At 40.3% G+C, this 19,365-nt stretch overlaps 1 protein-coding gene across 2 annotated transcripts in view; it reads left to right on the top strand.

Annotated features, from left to right (window-relative positions):
* SYNE1 (spectrin repeat containing nuclear envelope protein 1) overlaps positions 1 to 19,365 on the top strand; it is a 595,717-nt gene that overhangs the window by 501,147 nt on the left and 75,205 nt on the right. For both annotated transcript variants that reach the window (XM_040350885.1, XM_040350883.1), the window contains 4 exons: positions 409 to 603; positions 5,242 to 5,367; positions 6,411 to 6,566; positions 15,195 to 15,353. In XM_040350885.1, the coding sequence (XP_040206819.1) occupies positions 409 to 603; positions 5,242 to 5,367; positions 6,411 to 6,566; positions 15,195 to 15,353 (636 nt within the window). The remainder of the gene's footprint in view (positions 1 to 408; positions 604 to 5,241; positions 5,368 to 6,410; positions 6,567 to 15,194; positions 15,354 to 19,365) is intronic.

Here is a 19,365-nt window from a genome sequence, read left to right as displayed (position 1 = left end):
TACCCGCCCCATTTGAATTGGCCCGCCTTGCGCCGGACGGATTTAGGATACAACGCCGCAAATTTCCAGGTAAGTGCTTTGTGGATCGGGCACTTAGCCAGAAAATTTGCGGCGGTGTAACCTAAATCGGTTACGTTACGCTGCGCCCGGGCTACGTGAATCTGGCCCAGTGTCCATTATTCTTTGCTGTACTTCCTAGTTCAGGGGAGATGATTGCCATGCCTATGGCATTGGTAGTTGCAGCAAAGGTGTAGGGCATGTTACATAACACATGCACACAATCACATTTCCAATCTTCTCATTTATTAAAACAGCCCTAATGTTTGATCTGCATAGTTGTATTCTCTGTGTAAGCTTATTCTGAATGTATGTTATTGAAACAAGATGCATTGTTGTTTGATGTTACAGCTAAGAGACAGAGTACTTCACAGACAGCAAGGGAGCTACATCCTGACTGTGGAGGCTGGGAAGCAGCTGCTTCTCTATGCTGACAGTGGGGCGGAGGCTTCCTTGCAGGCAGAGCTCATTGACATTCAAGAGCGATGGAAGGCCACCACACTGAGACTGGAGGAGCAGAAGAAACAGCTTGCATTCCTATTGAAAGTATGTGCCGCCTTCTTTATACTCATTCCTATAGAAATTATCTTTAGTATGTGGATAGTGTCATAAACTAATCAGATGCTGTCACCGGTTAGCTCCCATTGTGTTCGATTTACCAGAGCACAAAATGATGCTGGCCTGCATTTTACAATAGCAGTAATGTTCCGGATATTTACAGCAGGCACACAACCCTGCAGTAATATAGTTGGAGCAATTTGAATAATGTTATTGCTGCTTTTATTTTTAATTTATAAGATATATGCAAGAAATGTTCCATGTGTTTCAATATATGCGGGGCTTATTTAAAGGACAACTGCATGTTAATATGTTAGGCAGGGGAGTGGAGTCTATAGGTAAGACTCACCTTTTTGTTAACAGTTATCTGACCTACTACCCCAATGAGATCAAATGTGGAAACATCTGCCCTGCTGGCGTATAGGTATATATCAGATTTCTCTATAATGACCTGATATACCCGACATATAGTATAGGTGAGATAGTGTAGGTAACAATGGTTCAGTTGGCAAGGATTTGAACTGACACTGGATGACAATTAATCATGCACCACCATTCACCTGTTGGGTTTTTTACCAATGATTCCAAAATTATAAAGCACATTTGCTTCTTGCATATTCACTGGATTGAGCTGCAGTCAGTGTTACCTGGAATTCTTAGGCCCCGTACACACGACCAGTTTCCTCGGCAGAATTCAGCTTCCGACCGAGTTTCTGGCTGAATTCTGCCGAGAAACCCGTCCGTGTGTACACTTTCGGCCGAGGAAGCCGACGAGGACCTCGGCGAGGAAATAGAGAACATGTTCTCTATTTCCTCGTTGTTCTATGGGAGAACTCGGCCCGCCGAGGTCCTCGGCGGCTCCAGGACTGAACTGGCCGAGGAACTCGATGTGTTTGGCACGTCGAGTTCCTCGGCCGTGTGTACGGGGCCTAATTCTTCACTGGAAAATCTTGGTTATAATCACCATATTTAGAATACATTTAGGCCACGTACACCCGATCGGTTAAACCGATGAGAACAGTTTGATGGACCGTTTTCATCAGTCCAAACCGATCGTGTGTGGGCGCCATCGGTTATTTACCATCTGTTAAAAAAAAGCCAACTTGTTTTAAATTTAACCGATGGATTCCTAACCGATAGAAAAGAAACGATCGTTAGTAGGCACGTCCATCGGTTAAAAATCCACGCATGCTCAGACTAAATTAGGGGACGGGAGCGCTCGTTCTGGTAAAACTAGCGTTCGTTATGGAGATAGCACATTCATCACGCTGTAACAGACAGAAAAGCGCGAAATGTCTTTTACTAACACAAAATCAGCTAAAGCAGCCCCAAGGGTGGCGTCATTGGATTTGAACTTCCCCTTTATAGTGCCGTCGTACGTGGTTTATGTGTCCGCGTTCGGACACGATCGTTTTTTTAACCGATGGTGTGTAGGCGCGACTGACAGCTTCATCGGTTAACTGATGGAAAAATCCATCAGACCGTTCTCATTGGATGGACCGATCGTGTGTACGCGGCCTAACTGATACATCTTCTGGACCAAGTCAAGTTTGTAGCATTTGCCATTCCGAGAAGAATCATTGATATAATTTAATGATTCACATATTTCTTTCTATGGAGAATTATGCTGGCTGATATCACTTTTTTTATATTAGTAGCGCAACTTTTTTCACTTTTTATACATGTTTCTATGGAGGACCTGGCACTCCCATAGTCATATATATTTTTTTCTTATTAAAGTATTTACAGTGCCATCATCCATATACAGAAATAGAAGGGGCAATGTAAATGAAACAGTGTGTGCTTAGTATCACTATCATTTCAGCAAGTTTGATGTCTAGAAAGTGCATGCACTGTTTAATTTACATTGCCCCTTCTATTTCTGTATATGGATGATGGCACTGTAATTACTTTAATAAGAAAAAAAATTCTAAGTACTGTTTTCCTAATTGATATACAGCTGTCACATGACTTAGATCTTTCCCAGCCAGTCTGCAGGGAAACATAAGCAGGAGGAGCTTCTAGTCCTCTACGGATGGTCCCATGTTAAAAAAATAAATAAACACAGCCTTTGGAATACAGGGTAAAAATAAATAATTAAAATCAATAAACTGTTTTAAATTGTCATACAAATATATATTTGAAAATCAAGTCTTTATTATTTTTTGGCAATAACATGGTGTGAGCAGATTTCTGACAGTCACATGCTGTGCCATTCCCCTCCAGCCTGTAGAACAAGAGGAGGATGACTCTTCCGTTAATCTACTGTAAATGTAATATCCCACCCCCATTGTGTTTAGCTGGTTAGGGGGCATGGAGAAGAAGGGAGAAATTGGGCTGTCATTTACCACTGTGTATACGCCCACATGTGTGATTCTATAGTCACATGGGCTGCTCACATGTAATAGAGAAGAAATGTTCAGCATAGAAACTCACTAAAAACTGAGCATGTGCAGAGCTGCCAACACTGCTCTGCAAAATCGCCAACTGAATTGGGGACATGGAAGAAGGGGGAGACAGATAACAGCAGGATCAACCAGGTTTTTTTCAGAATACAAAAAACAAATCTCATAGTGACTGAGTGAGTAGGAACCGCATGTAATACAGCATGTATTGATAGTTTTTTATAATGTGGGTTTAGTGTTCACATGTCCACATCATATCCACCTGCCAATGTTTCCATTGGATATAAATTAGAGTTCAGTGTTAGTCTATGGGTAAGCAAATCTAAGCAGATGTGCGTCTGTTTACATCTGAATACCTCCAAGTGCATCGAGGTCCAAAAAAAAAGTGGAAAAGGTTTTTGGGGTGGATTTACTAAAACTGGAGAGTGTAACATCTGGTTCAGCTCTGCATAGAAACCATTACATTTCCATTTTTTTTTTTTTTGTGTCAAAGCTCAATTGAACAAGCTGAAGTTAGAAGCTGATTGGTTGCCATGCAGAGCTGCACCAGATTTTGCACTCTCCAGTTTTAGAAAAATCAACCCCTTTGCATCTTCTTACGGTTTTCCAGACCTAAAGCGGGGTTCCGGACATAATTTAATTTTTTTTTTTGTAAGCTAAAATGAATCACATTAACCCTCCTGGCGGTGTTCCCGAGTCTGACTCGGGGTTAGATTTCTGTGCTGCGATCGGTAACCTCCGAGTCAGACTCGGGCTTGCCTCGCAGCATCCACAGACAGTGTTGACTTACCTTGTCCTGGATCCAGCGATGCCACCGCGCTGTGTGAGCGAGCGGGTCCTCGCTCGATTCACACAGCATCCTCCTGTGCCGTCGATCTCCGTTCCCTGCGACGTTACGACGCACGGAAGCGGAGAGCGGCGCCAAATTCAAAAACGTAAACAAACACAATACACACAGTATACTGTAATCTTATAGATTACAGTACTGTATGTAAAAAATACACACACCCCTTGTCCCTAGTGGTCTGCCCAGTGTCCTACATGTACTTTTATATAATAAAAACTGTTCTTTCTCCCTGCAAACTGTAGATTGTCCATAGGAACCAAAAGTGTCTTTTTATGTCAAAAATGGTTTTAGAGCAGCTAGAAAACAGCGATAATAAATTATAATCACTTGCAGAATTGTGCGATAGCAATTTGTGGGGAAATTCATCATAAAAAAATAAAAATAATGACAGCGACAATTCTGCAACTGAGCAAATTTCAGTGATTTTAAGTTGATTACATTATTGAATAATTTTTATTAGAATTATATTATTATTTGTTTTAATTATTTATAATTATTTATTATATTATAATTTATAATTTTGTTTTTTAAAAAAAATGTCATACCTGGGATGCCTACAAGACTCTTGCTTGGTCAGATTTAAGTGAGTTATTCCTAAAAATTACAGGCCTACAGTATAAAACGCCAAATTTCCTTGCAAATAATGGTACCGCTTTCAGCACCTTTTTTCTGAAAGAATCATACCGCCAGGGAGGTTAAATAGTCCCTAAAACATATTAATAGCTCCCCAATCGTTCCAGAAATCATTGCAAACACATGCCTTATATCCTCCAGCTCATGTTGTGGCTGTATCATATGTGTGGGCATGTGAAGCCCAGTTCCTTTTCCTTCCTGGTTTTCAGGGAGAGGTGCATTCTGGAGTGTAATCATTTCCCAGGAGGCAATGTGGTCTTAGGACAGGAAATTGAATCACCTAGGACAAGGAACTAGGCAGATTACGAAATCTGCCTAGCAACAGCCAGATAGAAGTGAGTAAAAAAAATGTAAAACATTTTTTTTTTTTTACATTAAAGGCAAGCTGTTAATAGAAAGTTCATTTTTAGGGTGGAACTCCGCTTTAAATAGGAGGTAAAAGGGTGTAAACAGATGCATGTCTTTTTAGATCCACCTGCCCACCAAACTAACATGCTGCTGTTTTTTGTATTATATATTTTTTTATTATTTAACCCCGCTTCCTATAGCTGTAAGATGAATTAATGCAGAGTATTGTGGGGCTTGCTTTTTCAGACATGAAACAAATCCTTGACTTTGCAGGCTTTAAAAGGGGTAATCCTGCAGTGCATCCTGTGTTGTAAAAATATAGATTTTTTCTTTGTTATATTCTATGTTACTTATACAGTACCTTGTAACACTTTGGAAATGTGTATTTTTTAGGACTGGGAGAAATGTGAAAAAGGAATAGCAGATTCCTTGGAAAAGCTAAGAACATTCAGGAAAAACCTCTCTCAGCCATTGCCTGTCAACCATGATGAACTCCATTCAGAACAGATCAGATGCAAGGTAAGCAGCAGATGAAAGCGGGAGTTCACCCTAAAAACATTTTTTAACCTTGGATTGATGCTCAATTTGTCTAGGGGAATCGACTAGTTTTTTTTTAAATCAAAGCTGTACTTACCGTTTTAGAGAGCGATCTTCTCCGCCGCTTCCGGGTATGGGCTGCGGGACTGGGCGTTCCTATTTTGATTGACATTCTTCCGACAGGCTTCCGACGGTCGCATCCATCGCGTCACGAGTAGCCGAAATAAGCCAAACTTCGGTGCGGCTCTATACGGCGCCTGCGCACCGGCTTTCGGCTACTTTCGGAAAATCGTGATGCGATGGATGCGACCGTCGGAAGCCTGTCGGAAGCCTGTCAATCAAAATAGGAACGCGCAGTCCCGCAGCCCATACCCGGAAGCGGCGGAGAAGATCGCTCTCTAAAACGGTAAGTACAGGTTCGATTTAACAAAAAACTAGCCGATTCCCCTAGACAAAATGAGCATGAATCTGATGCCGCGTACACACCATCACTTTATGTGATGAAAAAAACGATGTTTTTAAAAACGTAAATTTAAATGACCGTGTGTGGGGGAAAACTTTGTTTTATGTCTTGTGAAAAACGACAAAAAAAAATTGAAGCATGCTTCAATTTTTTGTGTCGTTTTTCAAAATGTCGTTTTTTGTTTTTTACAAAAATTGACCTTGTGTAGCAAAAAACGACATTTAAAACAACGTTTTTAAACCCGCGCATGCCCAGAAGCTAGTTATGAAGCTAGCTTCAATGGAAAAAAGTGGTGAACGTAACCTCGCTTTGCTAGAGCATTGTGAAAAAACGATGGTGTGTAGGCAACGTCGTTTTTGAAAATTGAAGTTTCAAAAACTTCGTTTTTTACTTCACAGAAAATTTCGTTTTTTTCCATCACATAAAGTGATGGTGTGTACGCGGCATTAGGTTAAAAATTGTAATTTCCGGGTGAACCTCCACTTGAAGGACTATTTTATATACTAAAGTTTTCAATGTCCTGTATTTGTAAATTCTACATACAATGGTTGTGCTCTTACAGGAACTTGGAAATGCAGTGGAAGGATGGGTGGAGGATCTTGCTCATCTGACAAAACTGAAGGACACCTTTTTACCATTTATTAGTGCAGATGATATTTCTATTCTTAATGAGCGCATTGAACTGCTGCAGAGACAGTGGGAGGAACTGTGTCATCAGGTAATTTAATCAGAAGATACTAATGAAAATGACTGATATGAACACACACTTGATACTGTGCCTAGCCCCAGATGGTGTTGTTATTATGCTCTGTGGAAACTCTATAAATCAGGTAACTAACCATTTTCATTGCATCTATATTTAAAAAAAATGTTTTGAACTCTGTCTTAGAGTAAAGCCTCCTGAAAAAAAAAAATACACCCTGCAAGACAAAGGCATAATGAGTTAGTATGCATAGTATACTAGCTCATTATGAATTACTTACCTGAGATCAAAGCCCCCGCAGCGGCCCTCGTTCACCTCCTCTGTTGCCGCGATCTCTCACAGAGTGACTTCCGGGTATTGCGGCTCCAGCGCTGTGACTGGCCGGAGGCGCGATGACGTCACTCCCGCGCATGCGAGCAGGAGCCGCCAGTGACGGCACGATCGCCTTCACTAACATCAGTGCCGTCTTTTCTGCAAATATCTCCTAAACTGTGTAGGGTTAGGAGATATTTCTTGTACCTACAGGTAAGCCTTAAAGGGGTTGTAAATGTACAATTTTTTTTCCTAAATAGCTTTCTATACCTTAGTGCAGTCCTCCTTCACTTACCTCATCCTCCCAATTTGCTTTTTAATGTCATTATTTCTTCTGAGAAATCCTCACTTCCTGTTCTTCTGTCTGTAACTCCACACAGTAATGCAAGGCTTTCTCCCTGGTGTGGAGTGTCGTGCTCGCCCCCTCCCTTGGACAACAGGAGAGTCAGGACGCCCACTAACACACAGCTCCTTTCTCTATCTGCAACGTAGAGAGCGTCCTGACTCTCCAGTAGTCCAAGGGAGGGGGCGAGCATGACACTCAATTTACTAATGAAATATATATGTGAGATCAATTTTATATGCAAAATATTTGTGTCCATCCAGTTCTGTTCTGCACACAGCTCTGCCACACAGCACAACTCTGTCAGACTGGACAGTAGACCTTTTTTTTTTCTTTGGGGCAGTTAGGCAACACTTACAGGTTTTCCTATTTCTAGTCTTTGACGGGACTGTAATGGAGAAGCAGCAGACCGATGAGTGCATCTCTCTGTCACTGCGCTCTCTCCTCTTTCAGCTTGTCTCTTGTTAGCACATAAATATTACAGCACAACCAATTGACTTCTTATGCTGCCTTCCCTGTCCCGTTAACTTGTCCTTAAGGTTCCCCTAACGGGAAAGTTCCTTCAAGGACTGCGTAGGCGCAAACTTGCCGACGAAAATCTCCGAACCTCGCCCGGCATCCAGGCTCATTCTTTAACATCCCCGTGGATTGGAGGATGTTAAAAAAAGAGCCAGGAGGCCGAGCGAGCGGAGCGAGCCGTCCGAGCGAAGCGTGGACGTGAGGCCGACTGGCCACTTTCCTCGAAATCCACGTCGCCCTGGATGCCGGGCGAGGTTCGGAGATTTCCGTCGGCAAATTTGCGCCTGCGCAGTCCTTAAAGGAACTTTCTCGTTAGCCGGAACCATATCGGCAGATCAGATTGCGCCTGCGCAGGAACTTTCGCGATAGTCGGAACCATACCGGCAGATCACCGGCCTTAGTGCTTCTGTAGATTGTCTGCAAAAAGGCTATTACCAGGTCATACAGGTACTTAAGCTGCTTGCATTTAAAAAAAAAAATACATAGAGTTGTATTAATTTGTGTCATTCATATCTGCCAGGAGTTCTGATTTTATGTATTTCTATTAGCACTGTGATTGAGTCACGAATTTTCTACTCAATTTAATCCTCAGGCAAGAGAACGTTTAATAGTTTTGATTATGTTTATTTATAGCCAAATCTCAAGGATTCTGAGATAAGCCATTCAAGATTGTTAAGTCAGTCCTGATAGGCCCACAGTTATAATTCTGGTTTATGATCTCTTGATGTTATAGATATTTACCAGTGCCAAGCTTTTCTCCATAAATAAAAGCCCAATCTGATTTACTTATGCTTACCAAGTGTTTCTGGGGAAAGTTCAAGGTTTGGAGCTTTTGTTTTTATAGTTTCAGCATTTAAATTACAATTTAAAGTATACCTTCCACTTGGATATACAGTTGCAATAAAAAGTATGTGAACCCTTTTGGAATGATATGGATTTCTGCACAAATTGGTCATAAAATGTGATCTGATCTTCATCTAAGTCACAACAATAGACAATCACGTATGTGTTCCAGCATGGAACGCACTGCGGCGCAGAAAGCGCCTGTCTATTAGCAAAGGGAACAGGCGCGCAGAGCGCCTGTTACAAACTCTCTACATGTTTCGCCATAACGGTGGTTTCTTCAGAAGAACTCAGAATCAGTCAACTGTACATGTGATCACTATAAAGAATAACATAGTTATTAGACTCAAATATGTTATTCTTTATAGTGATAATATATAGTTGATTGATACTCAATTTGGCTGTGTTATACGCACCTTAAAAATTCCATTCCTTCTAATCTGTGCATTTATATCTATACAAGGGATGTGGTGCTAATGAATACCCAGACAGTCAGAAACCTTTGCTTCTATTACTTCTCACAGTTTTTTTTACTAGCTTGTATTTTTAGAGTGGTACTGAAAAATAAAAGTGGATCTACAGTCAGAAACAGATTGCAGAATCGGATCGCCCCTTAAATCTCATCATTACTTCACTCTGACCAGGGGAGGGCTGGCAGCCTTAGGCCTGGGGGGCAAATCCAGTCAAGTGGCCCATTGAACTGCTGAATCAGCTCACCATCCATGGCCCATGTGGTTTTTAAATGCAGCCTCACCAGTGCCCATCAGTGCAGCCAACTCCAGTGCCCATCAATGCAGCCTGATCACTGGGGCAGGTTACATGGGGTGTATGGGGGGGGTGGGGGTCAGCTAGGGGTGTCAGGGTCTCTCACTATAACTCCTGGAATACAACAGCTAGTGGTCGTCCCGACTTCCAAGACCAGAATGAAAAATAAAATGGTAGCAGACTTTTGAACATGAGTTAGGGCGGCCTGGGAGGCAATTGCCACCCTGCCCCCCGGCCCAGCCCTCCCCTGACTCTGACCCTTCCAAAGTTTTCTTAAAATATCATGACACGGTCATTCCCTGACCCCTTTTTGCAACTACTGAGATCAATTGAGTTATCAGTAACATATCTGATTAACAACCCCCCCACCCACCTCTATGACTCATTGTCGCTACAGTGCGTATACTTTATATTACCCTTTTGTATTCCTTATTGTCTCTAAATTTGCTTTTCACAGATCAAGGTTCTTAGGTGTTTTTACATATGTGCTGCAGCTTTTGTATGTTTTTTTGTTGGGATGGGCGGATGGTGATATGGTTTGGCTGGAAGGGGGTGTAGGTTTTGTTGGTAAGTCATGAAAAATACCAATAAAAACTTATCTGATCAAAAAGAAAAAAAGAAATATACTGTAGACCCACTTACAGTACCCCCATGCTGCCTACAATCTGTAAATTCTAAAAAATACCTGTGACCCTATCAGTTTTCTTCTGGGCCCAACCAGTCTATTGATTATCTTCTACTTCTGTCCTAATGTTGCAACTGATAATGTGTTCTGCTTAGGCAGAAGCAACTATTTATTGTCTCTGCAACGTCAAGATCTGGTATTTCAGCTGCAGCTTAAAGGGGAGTTCCACCCACAATTTCACTTTTTAAATATAAATACCCCTGTAATACACAAGCTTAATGTATTCTAGTAAAGTTAGTCTGTAAACTAAGGTCCGTTTTGTTAGGTTGTTACAGCATTTAGATAGTTTATAATCTAGAAATAGACCGTGGCCATCTTAAGTGTGGGCATCATGAAGCCAGACTGTATGACTTCCTGGATTTCAGCTTTGCATATCTCGCACATGCTCAGTGCACAAGAAATGTAATAGGTTTCAGTCAGGTTTGCAAGGACTACTGGGAAACATGATGCCTATCCCAGAAACCCTTGCAAATAGCCTAGGCTAATAAGGAGGAGGAAGTAATGAAGGACTACAAAATAAAGGTATTTACAAGCAACAAATTAAATAAAAATTGTCCATTCTGAACACTATGAGATTAGAGCATGCAGCACAGACAAACATAAAAAAATGGGTGGAACTCCACTTTAAGGACAGCGGGTCCTGAAATTTGCCGCAGAGGATCACAGGTGGATTACCGGGTGAAAATAAAGGATTACTGTCTTAAAAATCAAACAAATGTAGCCAACACGTCTAGGGACTGATGAGTTGCTTATTTTTTAATTATTACGGTTATTTATAAAGAGCTGACAATGTTTTGCAGCACTTTACCTATTGCCATTTACTGCAGTTTATTAGTTTTTATTTTTGTGTTTAGATATGCTTTACACTTTGGAATACATCCCTTAATAATTATAATGATCTAGAAAATGTAGCTAACAATGACCACGGTAAATGCAGGTTCTTTCTATGTAAAATATGATATAAAGACTTCCTGCACAGCTTTCAATCGCATGTGTACATGTTGTCGGTGTTATACGAAAAGACAGATGTTTAAAATTTGAAAAACAGCTCAAATGCCTAAAGTCCCCCGGATGTGACAATTAGCAAAGCATATCACAGTTATTTCCTCTGCTCGCTTTCTGAGGTGAGACCAACAGGAAATTTACCATTTCTAGCTTCAAAATCAAACAGAGCTCTTCACAGAAATTCTGTTCTTGCTGCAAACTCAGAAGTATGAATAACTACTCCACTAATAGCTTTACTGCTGTTCATGGCAAAGTAATGTGTAAGTATTGTTTGCAGTATTAGTGTGTCGCTATGTAATATTTTATGTGTTGTTTATTAATACAGTAAAACCTTGGTTTGTTTCGTTCCAGAAACATGCTTGTAATCCAAAGCACTTGTATATCAAAGCATTTTTTTTACAGGGTATAAAAGAGAAGAGAGGCACCTCTAAGTGTAGCAATAAGTTGCTAAATGTTGTACCTTCATTAAATGTAACCATATTGCTACACTAATGCCCTGTACACACGATCGGTTCGTCTGATGAAAACGGTCCGCTGGACTGTTTTCATCGGACGAACCGATCGTGTGTGGGCCCCATCATTTTTTTTCCCATCGGTGAAAAAAAGTAGAACCTGTTTTAAAATTTTCTGATGGTTAAAAAAATGATAGAAAAAAACGATTGTCTGTGGGGAAATCCATCGGTCAAAAATCCACGCATGCTCAGAATCAAGTCGACGCATTGAACTTCATTTTTCTCTGCACGTTGTTGTGTTTTACGTCACCGCGTTGGACACGATTGGATTTTTAACTGATGGTGTGTAGGCAAGACTGATGAAAGTCAGCTTCATCGGATATCTGATGAAAAAATCGGTCCATTTTTATCGGATGAACCGATCGTGTGTACATGGCATTAGAGGCTCCTCTCTTCTTTTTTATACTCAGTTGTGACATGACGCTACTCTTATATCAAGACATTGCTTGTATATCAAGGCAAAATGTATTAAAATATTTTGCTTGTCTTGCAAAACACTCTCAAACCAAGTTACCCTCAAACCAAGGTTTTACTGTACCTGAGTTGTAACCTGTGCTGTTAAATCTAATGCCGCGTACACACCATCACTTTATGTGATGAAAAAAAATGAAGTTTTTAAAAACGTCACTTTAATTGACCGTGTGTGGGGGAAAACGTCGTTTTATGTCTTCTAAAAAACGACAAAAAAAAATTGAAGCATGCTTCAATTTTATGTGTCGTTTTTCAAAACGTCAACTTTTACTTCACAGAAATTGACCGTGTGTAGCAAAAACGTCGTTTAAAACGACGTTTTTTCATCCGCGCATGCCCAGAAGCTACTTATGAAGCGAGCTTCAATGAAAAAACGTGGTGGAACGTAACCTCGCTTTGCTAGAACATTGTGAGAAAAACTATGGTGTGTAGGCAACTTCGTCTTTGAAAATTGAAGTTTCAAAAACGTCGTTTTTTACTTCACAGAAAATGTCGTTTTTTTTCATCACATAAAGTGATGGTGTGTATGCGGCATTAGACTACAGGGTGAAGAATTTATACATTAGCTAGTGCAGGTTTAGATTTAGGACCCGTTCATACTGGCCCACATGGTAAAATGGGAGGTTTTACTGTGTGGACAGCTGTCAGTGTCAGGTCCAGCATTGGGTGTTGTGGTACACATTTCAGCACAGGGCACTGTGTACTTTTTTTTTTTCTTCTAACTTTATCGAAATGTCAGCTTAACATGTCATCCAATTCTCTACACCATTTAGAAATGGACAGTACATAGAGCCTTCAGGTGATATCCAGTCAATTACAGACAAATACAATATGCATTTTTTCTGCACCTCACTGCTCGGCACCCAGGAGCTTCGTTGCAGTGTGAACAGGGCATATGGAAAACGATCGTTCTCTCTGTGCCCTTGCAGAGATCAGCATTTTTTCTAGTGCAGAAAATTTTAGTTTACTGCACAAGTGTGAGAGAGCCCTAAAAAATAGGGTTTGCAAGTCCATGTACACAGGCATATGAAAATTGCCTGTGATGTTTCTGCCAGAAGTGTTTTGGTGTGTAATTACACTTGCACATTGCACATGTACAATATTTAGAAGCGTGTGCATGTAAACTTAACCTCCCTGGCGGTATGATTCTGTCAGAAAAAACATGCTAAAAGCGGTACCATTATTTGCAAGGAAATTTGGCGTTTTATATTGTAGGTCTGTAATTTTTAGAAATAACTCACTTAAATCTGACCAAACAAGATTCTAATAGGCATCCCAGGTATGACATTTTTTTAAAAACAAAATTATAAATTATAATATAATAAATAATTATAAATAATTATAACAAATAATAATATAATTATAATAAAAATTATTCAATAATGTAATCAAATCAAAATCACTGAAATTTGCTCAGTTGCAGAATTGTTGCTGTCATTATTTTTTTTTTTTTATGACGAATTTCCCCACAAATCGCTATCGCACAATTCTGCAAGTGATTATAATTTATTATCGCTGTTTTTTAGCTGATCTAAAACTATTTTTGACATAAAGGGACACTTTTGGTTGCTATGGACAATCTACAGTTTGCAGGGAGAAAGAAACGTTTTTATTATATAAAATGACATGCATGACACAGGACAGACCACTAGGGACAGGGGGTGTGTGTTTTTTTTACATACAGTACTGTAATCTATAAGATTACAGTATACTGTATGTAAGGTGTTTGTTTACTTTTTTGAATTTGGCGCCGTTCTCCGTCCCCGTGCGTCGTAACGTCGCAGGGAACGGAGATCGGCGTCACACGGAGGCACTGTGTGAATCGAGCGAGGTCCCACTCGCTCACACAGCGCGGTGGCATCGCTGGATCCAGGGACAAGGTAAGTAACTTGTGCCTGTGGATCTAGCGAGGCAAGCCCGAGTCTGACTCGGGGTTTCCGCTCGCAGCAGGAAAATCTAACCCCGAGTCAGACTCGTGAAGACCGCCAGGCAGGTTAATCTGTTAGCTAAAATATTATTAATAATAATGCACCTATGAAACAACAACTGTGCAAGTAAAATAAAATATCAACCAAAGTCCATTAGTCCACCTTCCTTCAAAATAAACATCCAACTACACATGGATAGGCATACAAATGAGAAAATGTTCAGTCCACCAGTTGGTGATGGTGGAATAAAGAATGTGTCATCTTTATTCTCACCTATGCCTATCCATGTAAAGTTGGGTGTTAATTTTGAAGGATGATGGACTAATGGACTTTGGTTGATATTTTATTTCACTTGGACAATTGTTATTGTTTCATAAAAAGGGTTAAAAGCGCCCGTTGCAGCGCCGCTGTAGTGCTGCTGCAGCGCTGCTTATTGATTTCAATGGGCAGGGGCGCTTTAGGAGCGGTGTATACACCGTTCATAAAGAGTTGTAAAGAAGCGGCTTGCAGGACTTTTCTGGCGCCCTGCCAGCGCAGCGCCCCAGCATGGAAGCACTCTGGCTTTCACACTGGGATTGCAGCTGAGGTTTTTTTCAGGTGCTTTACAGGCACTATTTTTAGCGCTAAAGCACCTGAAAAACGCCTCCAGTGTGAAAGGGGTCTAACTGCAACTTGTTCAGTTAAGCTTTAACAATAAAAACTAACAGCTGATTGGTTACTATGAATAGCTCCACTGGATTCAGTGTGCTCCAGTTTTTGTACCCCCCCCCCCCATGTAATGAAATAAAGCTGTGTTCAGAGGCATACAAATGCCTCTAAGAGCTGTTTCTTTTCTGCAAGTGTTCACTAGGCCTTGGGTTTTAAGGTCTTAAGGCCCATACACACGTTCAGAAAATGATACATAACTTTCAAATCGATCGTTCCATAATCTGATCATTAGCGTTTGAGAACTGATCACGACAACTAATGCAAAATTATCAGATGGGACAAGCACGGAAATATTTCTCGTACAATACCAGATGGTACGATTTTTGTTTAATCAGTACAGTTGTGATTAGAAAATCCAATACAAATACACTACAACACATTACATCACTTCTGAATTTTGTCGTACAAAATTTTTTGTTATTTTAGTAAACGCTACATTTTCAATATGAGATTAGCATGCAAAAAAAAAAAAAACTGACGATCATTCGTCTGATAATCTTATTGTGTGTACCAGGCATTAGGATCAATCATGGCTGTGTTTTGCAATTACAGGTCTCTTTACGTCGGCAGCAAGTCAGTGAGAGGCTTAATGAGTGGGCAATTTTTAATGAAAAGAACAAAGAGCTGTGTGAGTGGCTGACCCAGATGGAAAGCAAGGTCTCTCAGAATGGGGACATTAGCATTGAAGAGATGATTGACAAGCTAAGAAAGGTACTCACATTTATTTTAAAACTTTTTTAATATGATACAGGGTTGTAGACAATAATTATTGAATGTATACTTTTACATTGCTCTATTGTTTCTGTTCCATATGAACAGTTCTCTATTAGGGAAAATTAAGCATGTGCCTAAGGTACTCTTTTTGTAGGTGCAGCTTAAAAATATCCAAAGGTGGTTGCCTTTAAAACGTATCAGCTAGAAGTATTTGAGTACATGAAATTAAGCCTGTGTGGGGCCCTTTTTTAAAAATCATGGTGCATTGACTTATGTGATCTTGGACAAACTAAAAAATAACTGTGTATATTAATTTATTCAATAAAATAGAAAAAGTGCAGCGCAAAACTCAAATATATAAATGATACTGGTATACTCAAACACCAATACCATAAGTGTGAATATGAATATGCAGAAAATGGAAAAAAAAAATATTAAAAATTAAATACAATTCAAACAAACAGTCCAAAAGTCCATAAGTGTCAGAAGATGAGTGAATTAAACGAAAATAAATCTCCACCACGTGACAATCCACCAAAATTTTGAAGTGATCCCTCCACCGTTGTAGATGGCTACTCTCACCTTCATATATGGACCACTGAGTTAACAGATGGTCAATAAAGCAAATCAAATAGGCAGGTCATGAACAGGAACCAGGCTGATGTATTAGATCCTCATAAGACAACGAAACCGCAAAGGACAGGTGCATGTAAAGAGATAATCACAGACTAAGTGCTCACTGTTGCAATGTGTGGATTTATTCTTTAAAAGAAGCAAAAGTCAGGCTACTCAGGCTGAAGCCTGAAACATCACGTCGCTCATCTGCTGTTCATTCCTAAAGATTGTTACTTCATGCCGTTTTTTGTCTGGCCAAATGTGAGTAGCCTGACTTTTGCTTCTTTTAAAGAATAAATCCACACATTGCAACAGTGAGCACTTAGTCTGTGATTATCTCTTTACATGCACCTGTCCTTTGCGGTTTGGTTGTCTTATGAGGATCTAATACATCAGCCTGGTTCCTGTTCATGACCTGCCTATTTGATTTGCTTTATTGACCAATTGTTAACTCAGTGGTCCATATATGAAGGTGAGAGTAGCCATCTACAACGGTGGAGGGATCACTTCAAAATTTTGGTGGATTGTCACGTGCTGGAGATTTATTTTCGTTTAATTCACTCATCTTCTGACACTTATGGACTTTTGGACTGTTTGTTTGAATTGTATTTAATTTTTAATATTTTTTTTTTTCCATTTTTTCTGCATATTCATATTCACACTTATGGTATTGGTGTTTGAGTATACCAGTATCATTTATATATTTGAGTTTTGCGCTGCACTTTTTCTATTTTATTTTTTACTTGCTTAGGATTTTTGCGAATTTCCCTTAGTGTTCAGCTGGCATTACCAGTGATCTGAACCCTGGGGGTCTGTATCACATAAATACACTTTTAATATCATTATTTTTTGATCTATATATTTGCGCTGATTGCACCCTGTTTTCTATATATTAATTTATTCAGCTGGCTTTCCTATGATTTACCTTGTGTAATGCGCCTCAACAATTTGGAGATGTAGCTTTGCATTAAATTGAAGGTTTCCTTGTCTAAGAGGTGCAAGAAGCTGGTGATTTCCATTATCTATGAACTTTAAGCCCGGGGTGGTCTTGTCAACATGACCCGACTCAGTAAAAGTCGATTTAAAAAGCATCTGCGCTGAGTAAAAATGATTTAGCAAATCCAGGAACATAACACCAGAAGACCTGCATATCATCTCATCACATCACAAAATGGAGCTGCACAGGTCTGGTTCAAGCTGTGATATCACAAATGGTATTTAAGTTTAGCTTGAAGTGGTAGGTCTCTTAGCACTGAGGAAGTGGGTATGTCCCTCGAAACGTGTCAGCCTTTCAGACCTAAGCATCTTGTGATGTGATGAGATGATATGCAGGAGCTCTGCTGTTCTGTTCCTTGATTTGTTTTGATGAGCGTACACATGTTGGTTTGTGAGTATAATATGTAAAAGGATAATGCACTAGGCTGACACACCCACTGTTTGTTTATTGTTACTTTAAAGTGACCATGTGACCAAGAGCTGATCAACTCATCACATTAGAAAACAAACATGCCCTATGCCCTGTACACACGATCGGTTCGTCTGATGATCGGACAAACCGATCGTGTGTGGGGCCAATCATTTTTTCCCCCATCGGTGAAAAAAAATAGAACCTGTTTTAAAATTTTCTGATGGTTAAAAAACCGATAGAAAAAAAACATCGTCTGTGGAGAAATCCTTTGGTCAAAAATCAACGCATGCTCAGAATCAAGTCGACGCATGCTTGGAAGCATTGAACTTCATTTTTCCCTGCACGCCGTTGTGTTTTTACGTCACCGCGTTGGACACGATCGGATTTTTAACTGATAGTGTGTAGGCAAGACTGATGAAAGTCAGCTTCATCGGATATCTGATAAAAAAAATCCATTGGTCCGTTTTTCATCTTTTGAAATGAAAGTCAGTACACTCGGGCGGCAAGAGTTTCTTGCCAAGAATCTCGTCAGGGAAAAACAACGTGTTTTTCCTGACGAGATTCTCGGTCGTATGTACGAAGCCTTAGACACCTAGTCATCCACTTGCTGCTGTGGCTGTAGTGATGTAGGGGTTGGAAGAAGCATCCACAGCAGGGACTAGGTATTTTACACACCTGGAAGTGTCAAATGCCAATGGCAGCTGCAGCTTTGCAAGTGTATGGAGATATTACACACTGCCCGCTGTAAAGGTTCTTATTTACCTTCCTTTGTTGCAGGCTGTTTTCAATTTTATTTTATGGAGTAAGCAATCACTTTAATAATGACATGCATTTGTGAACTCATGTTTCTACCGGCTTCTAGCCTTGTGATGTTGCTGTCATCCATCTCTGTATTATTTACCTGCCACATGGAAGGTAAATATTGGCATGGCTTTCTTAATGCCATGGCCCATGGCACCATCTTTCCCTTTAGCTTGCATTCTATTATCAGGGGAAGCTATGGTTCCAGACATTTAAATATCACAGAGGGAGGCAAAAATGCAGCAACAGTGAAGGATAAATTGATGAGAGTGATTGTTAATTACACTAATGTAGGAAGAAGATGTACAGCTTCTTTCCAGGCTTCCACTTTCATGTTCTTTTCAGAAACGATGTATATCTTGTGTACACGTTATAGAGATATTGTTGAAAAAAAAAGATATTGAAAGTTCATTGAGTTTAAACGAATAAAAAAATGTATTATTAAATCAATCAAAACCTGTATACACAGAACTCTGAAGCCTCGTACACACGACTGAGAAACTCGATGGGCGAAACACATCGTTTTCCTCGTCGAGTTCCTTGTTAGGCTGTCGAGGAACTCGACAAGCCAATTTTCTCCATTCCCGTCAAGGAAATAGAGAACATGCTCTCTTGTTGGCTCGTCGAGTTTCTTGACAGTTTCCTCAAAGAAAATGTACACACGACCGGTTTCCTCTGCAAAAAAAATTCACCCAGCAAGTTTATTGCTGTTTTTTGCCGAGAAACTCGGTCGTGTGTTCGAGGCCTGAGGCCGTGTTCACACTGGTACGACAAACGCTCCGACATTGGGAGCTCATGTCGCATGACGTGTGAAAATCAATGTTTCCCTATGAGAGCCGTCTTAACTGGACCGACACAAGTCGATCCGACTTTGAAAATGCTCCCTGTACTATTTTGTCTGACTTTGATCCTACTTCAGCCCATTGAATATCATTGAAGTTGGATCAAAGTAGGACCCTTGTCCTAACCATCCGAATTCTGACATGGTGATTACAACAGCAGTAAAAGGAATTTATATCACGCTTGTTTTGATTGGTCAAAGGACAAGTCATACTATCACAAAGTCGGATGGATGTAGGACCAATGTAGGACCGATATAGGACTGATGTTGCAGAGCAAGGTAGAATGAAAGGCGTATGACTGTTGTGTAGTAACAAGGGGGGACCCAGCCTAAAGCCACAGTTG

This window comes from Rana temporaria, chromosome 4 (genome assembly GCF_905171775.1).
Source record: "Rana temporaria chromosome 4, aRanTem1.1, whole genome shotgun sequence".
NCBI lineage: Eukaryota > Metazoa > Chordata > Amphibia > Anura > Ranidae > Rana > Rana temporaria.
Note: the sequence above shows the minus strand (reverse complement) of the source record. Positions and strands in the feature narration are given on the sequence as shown.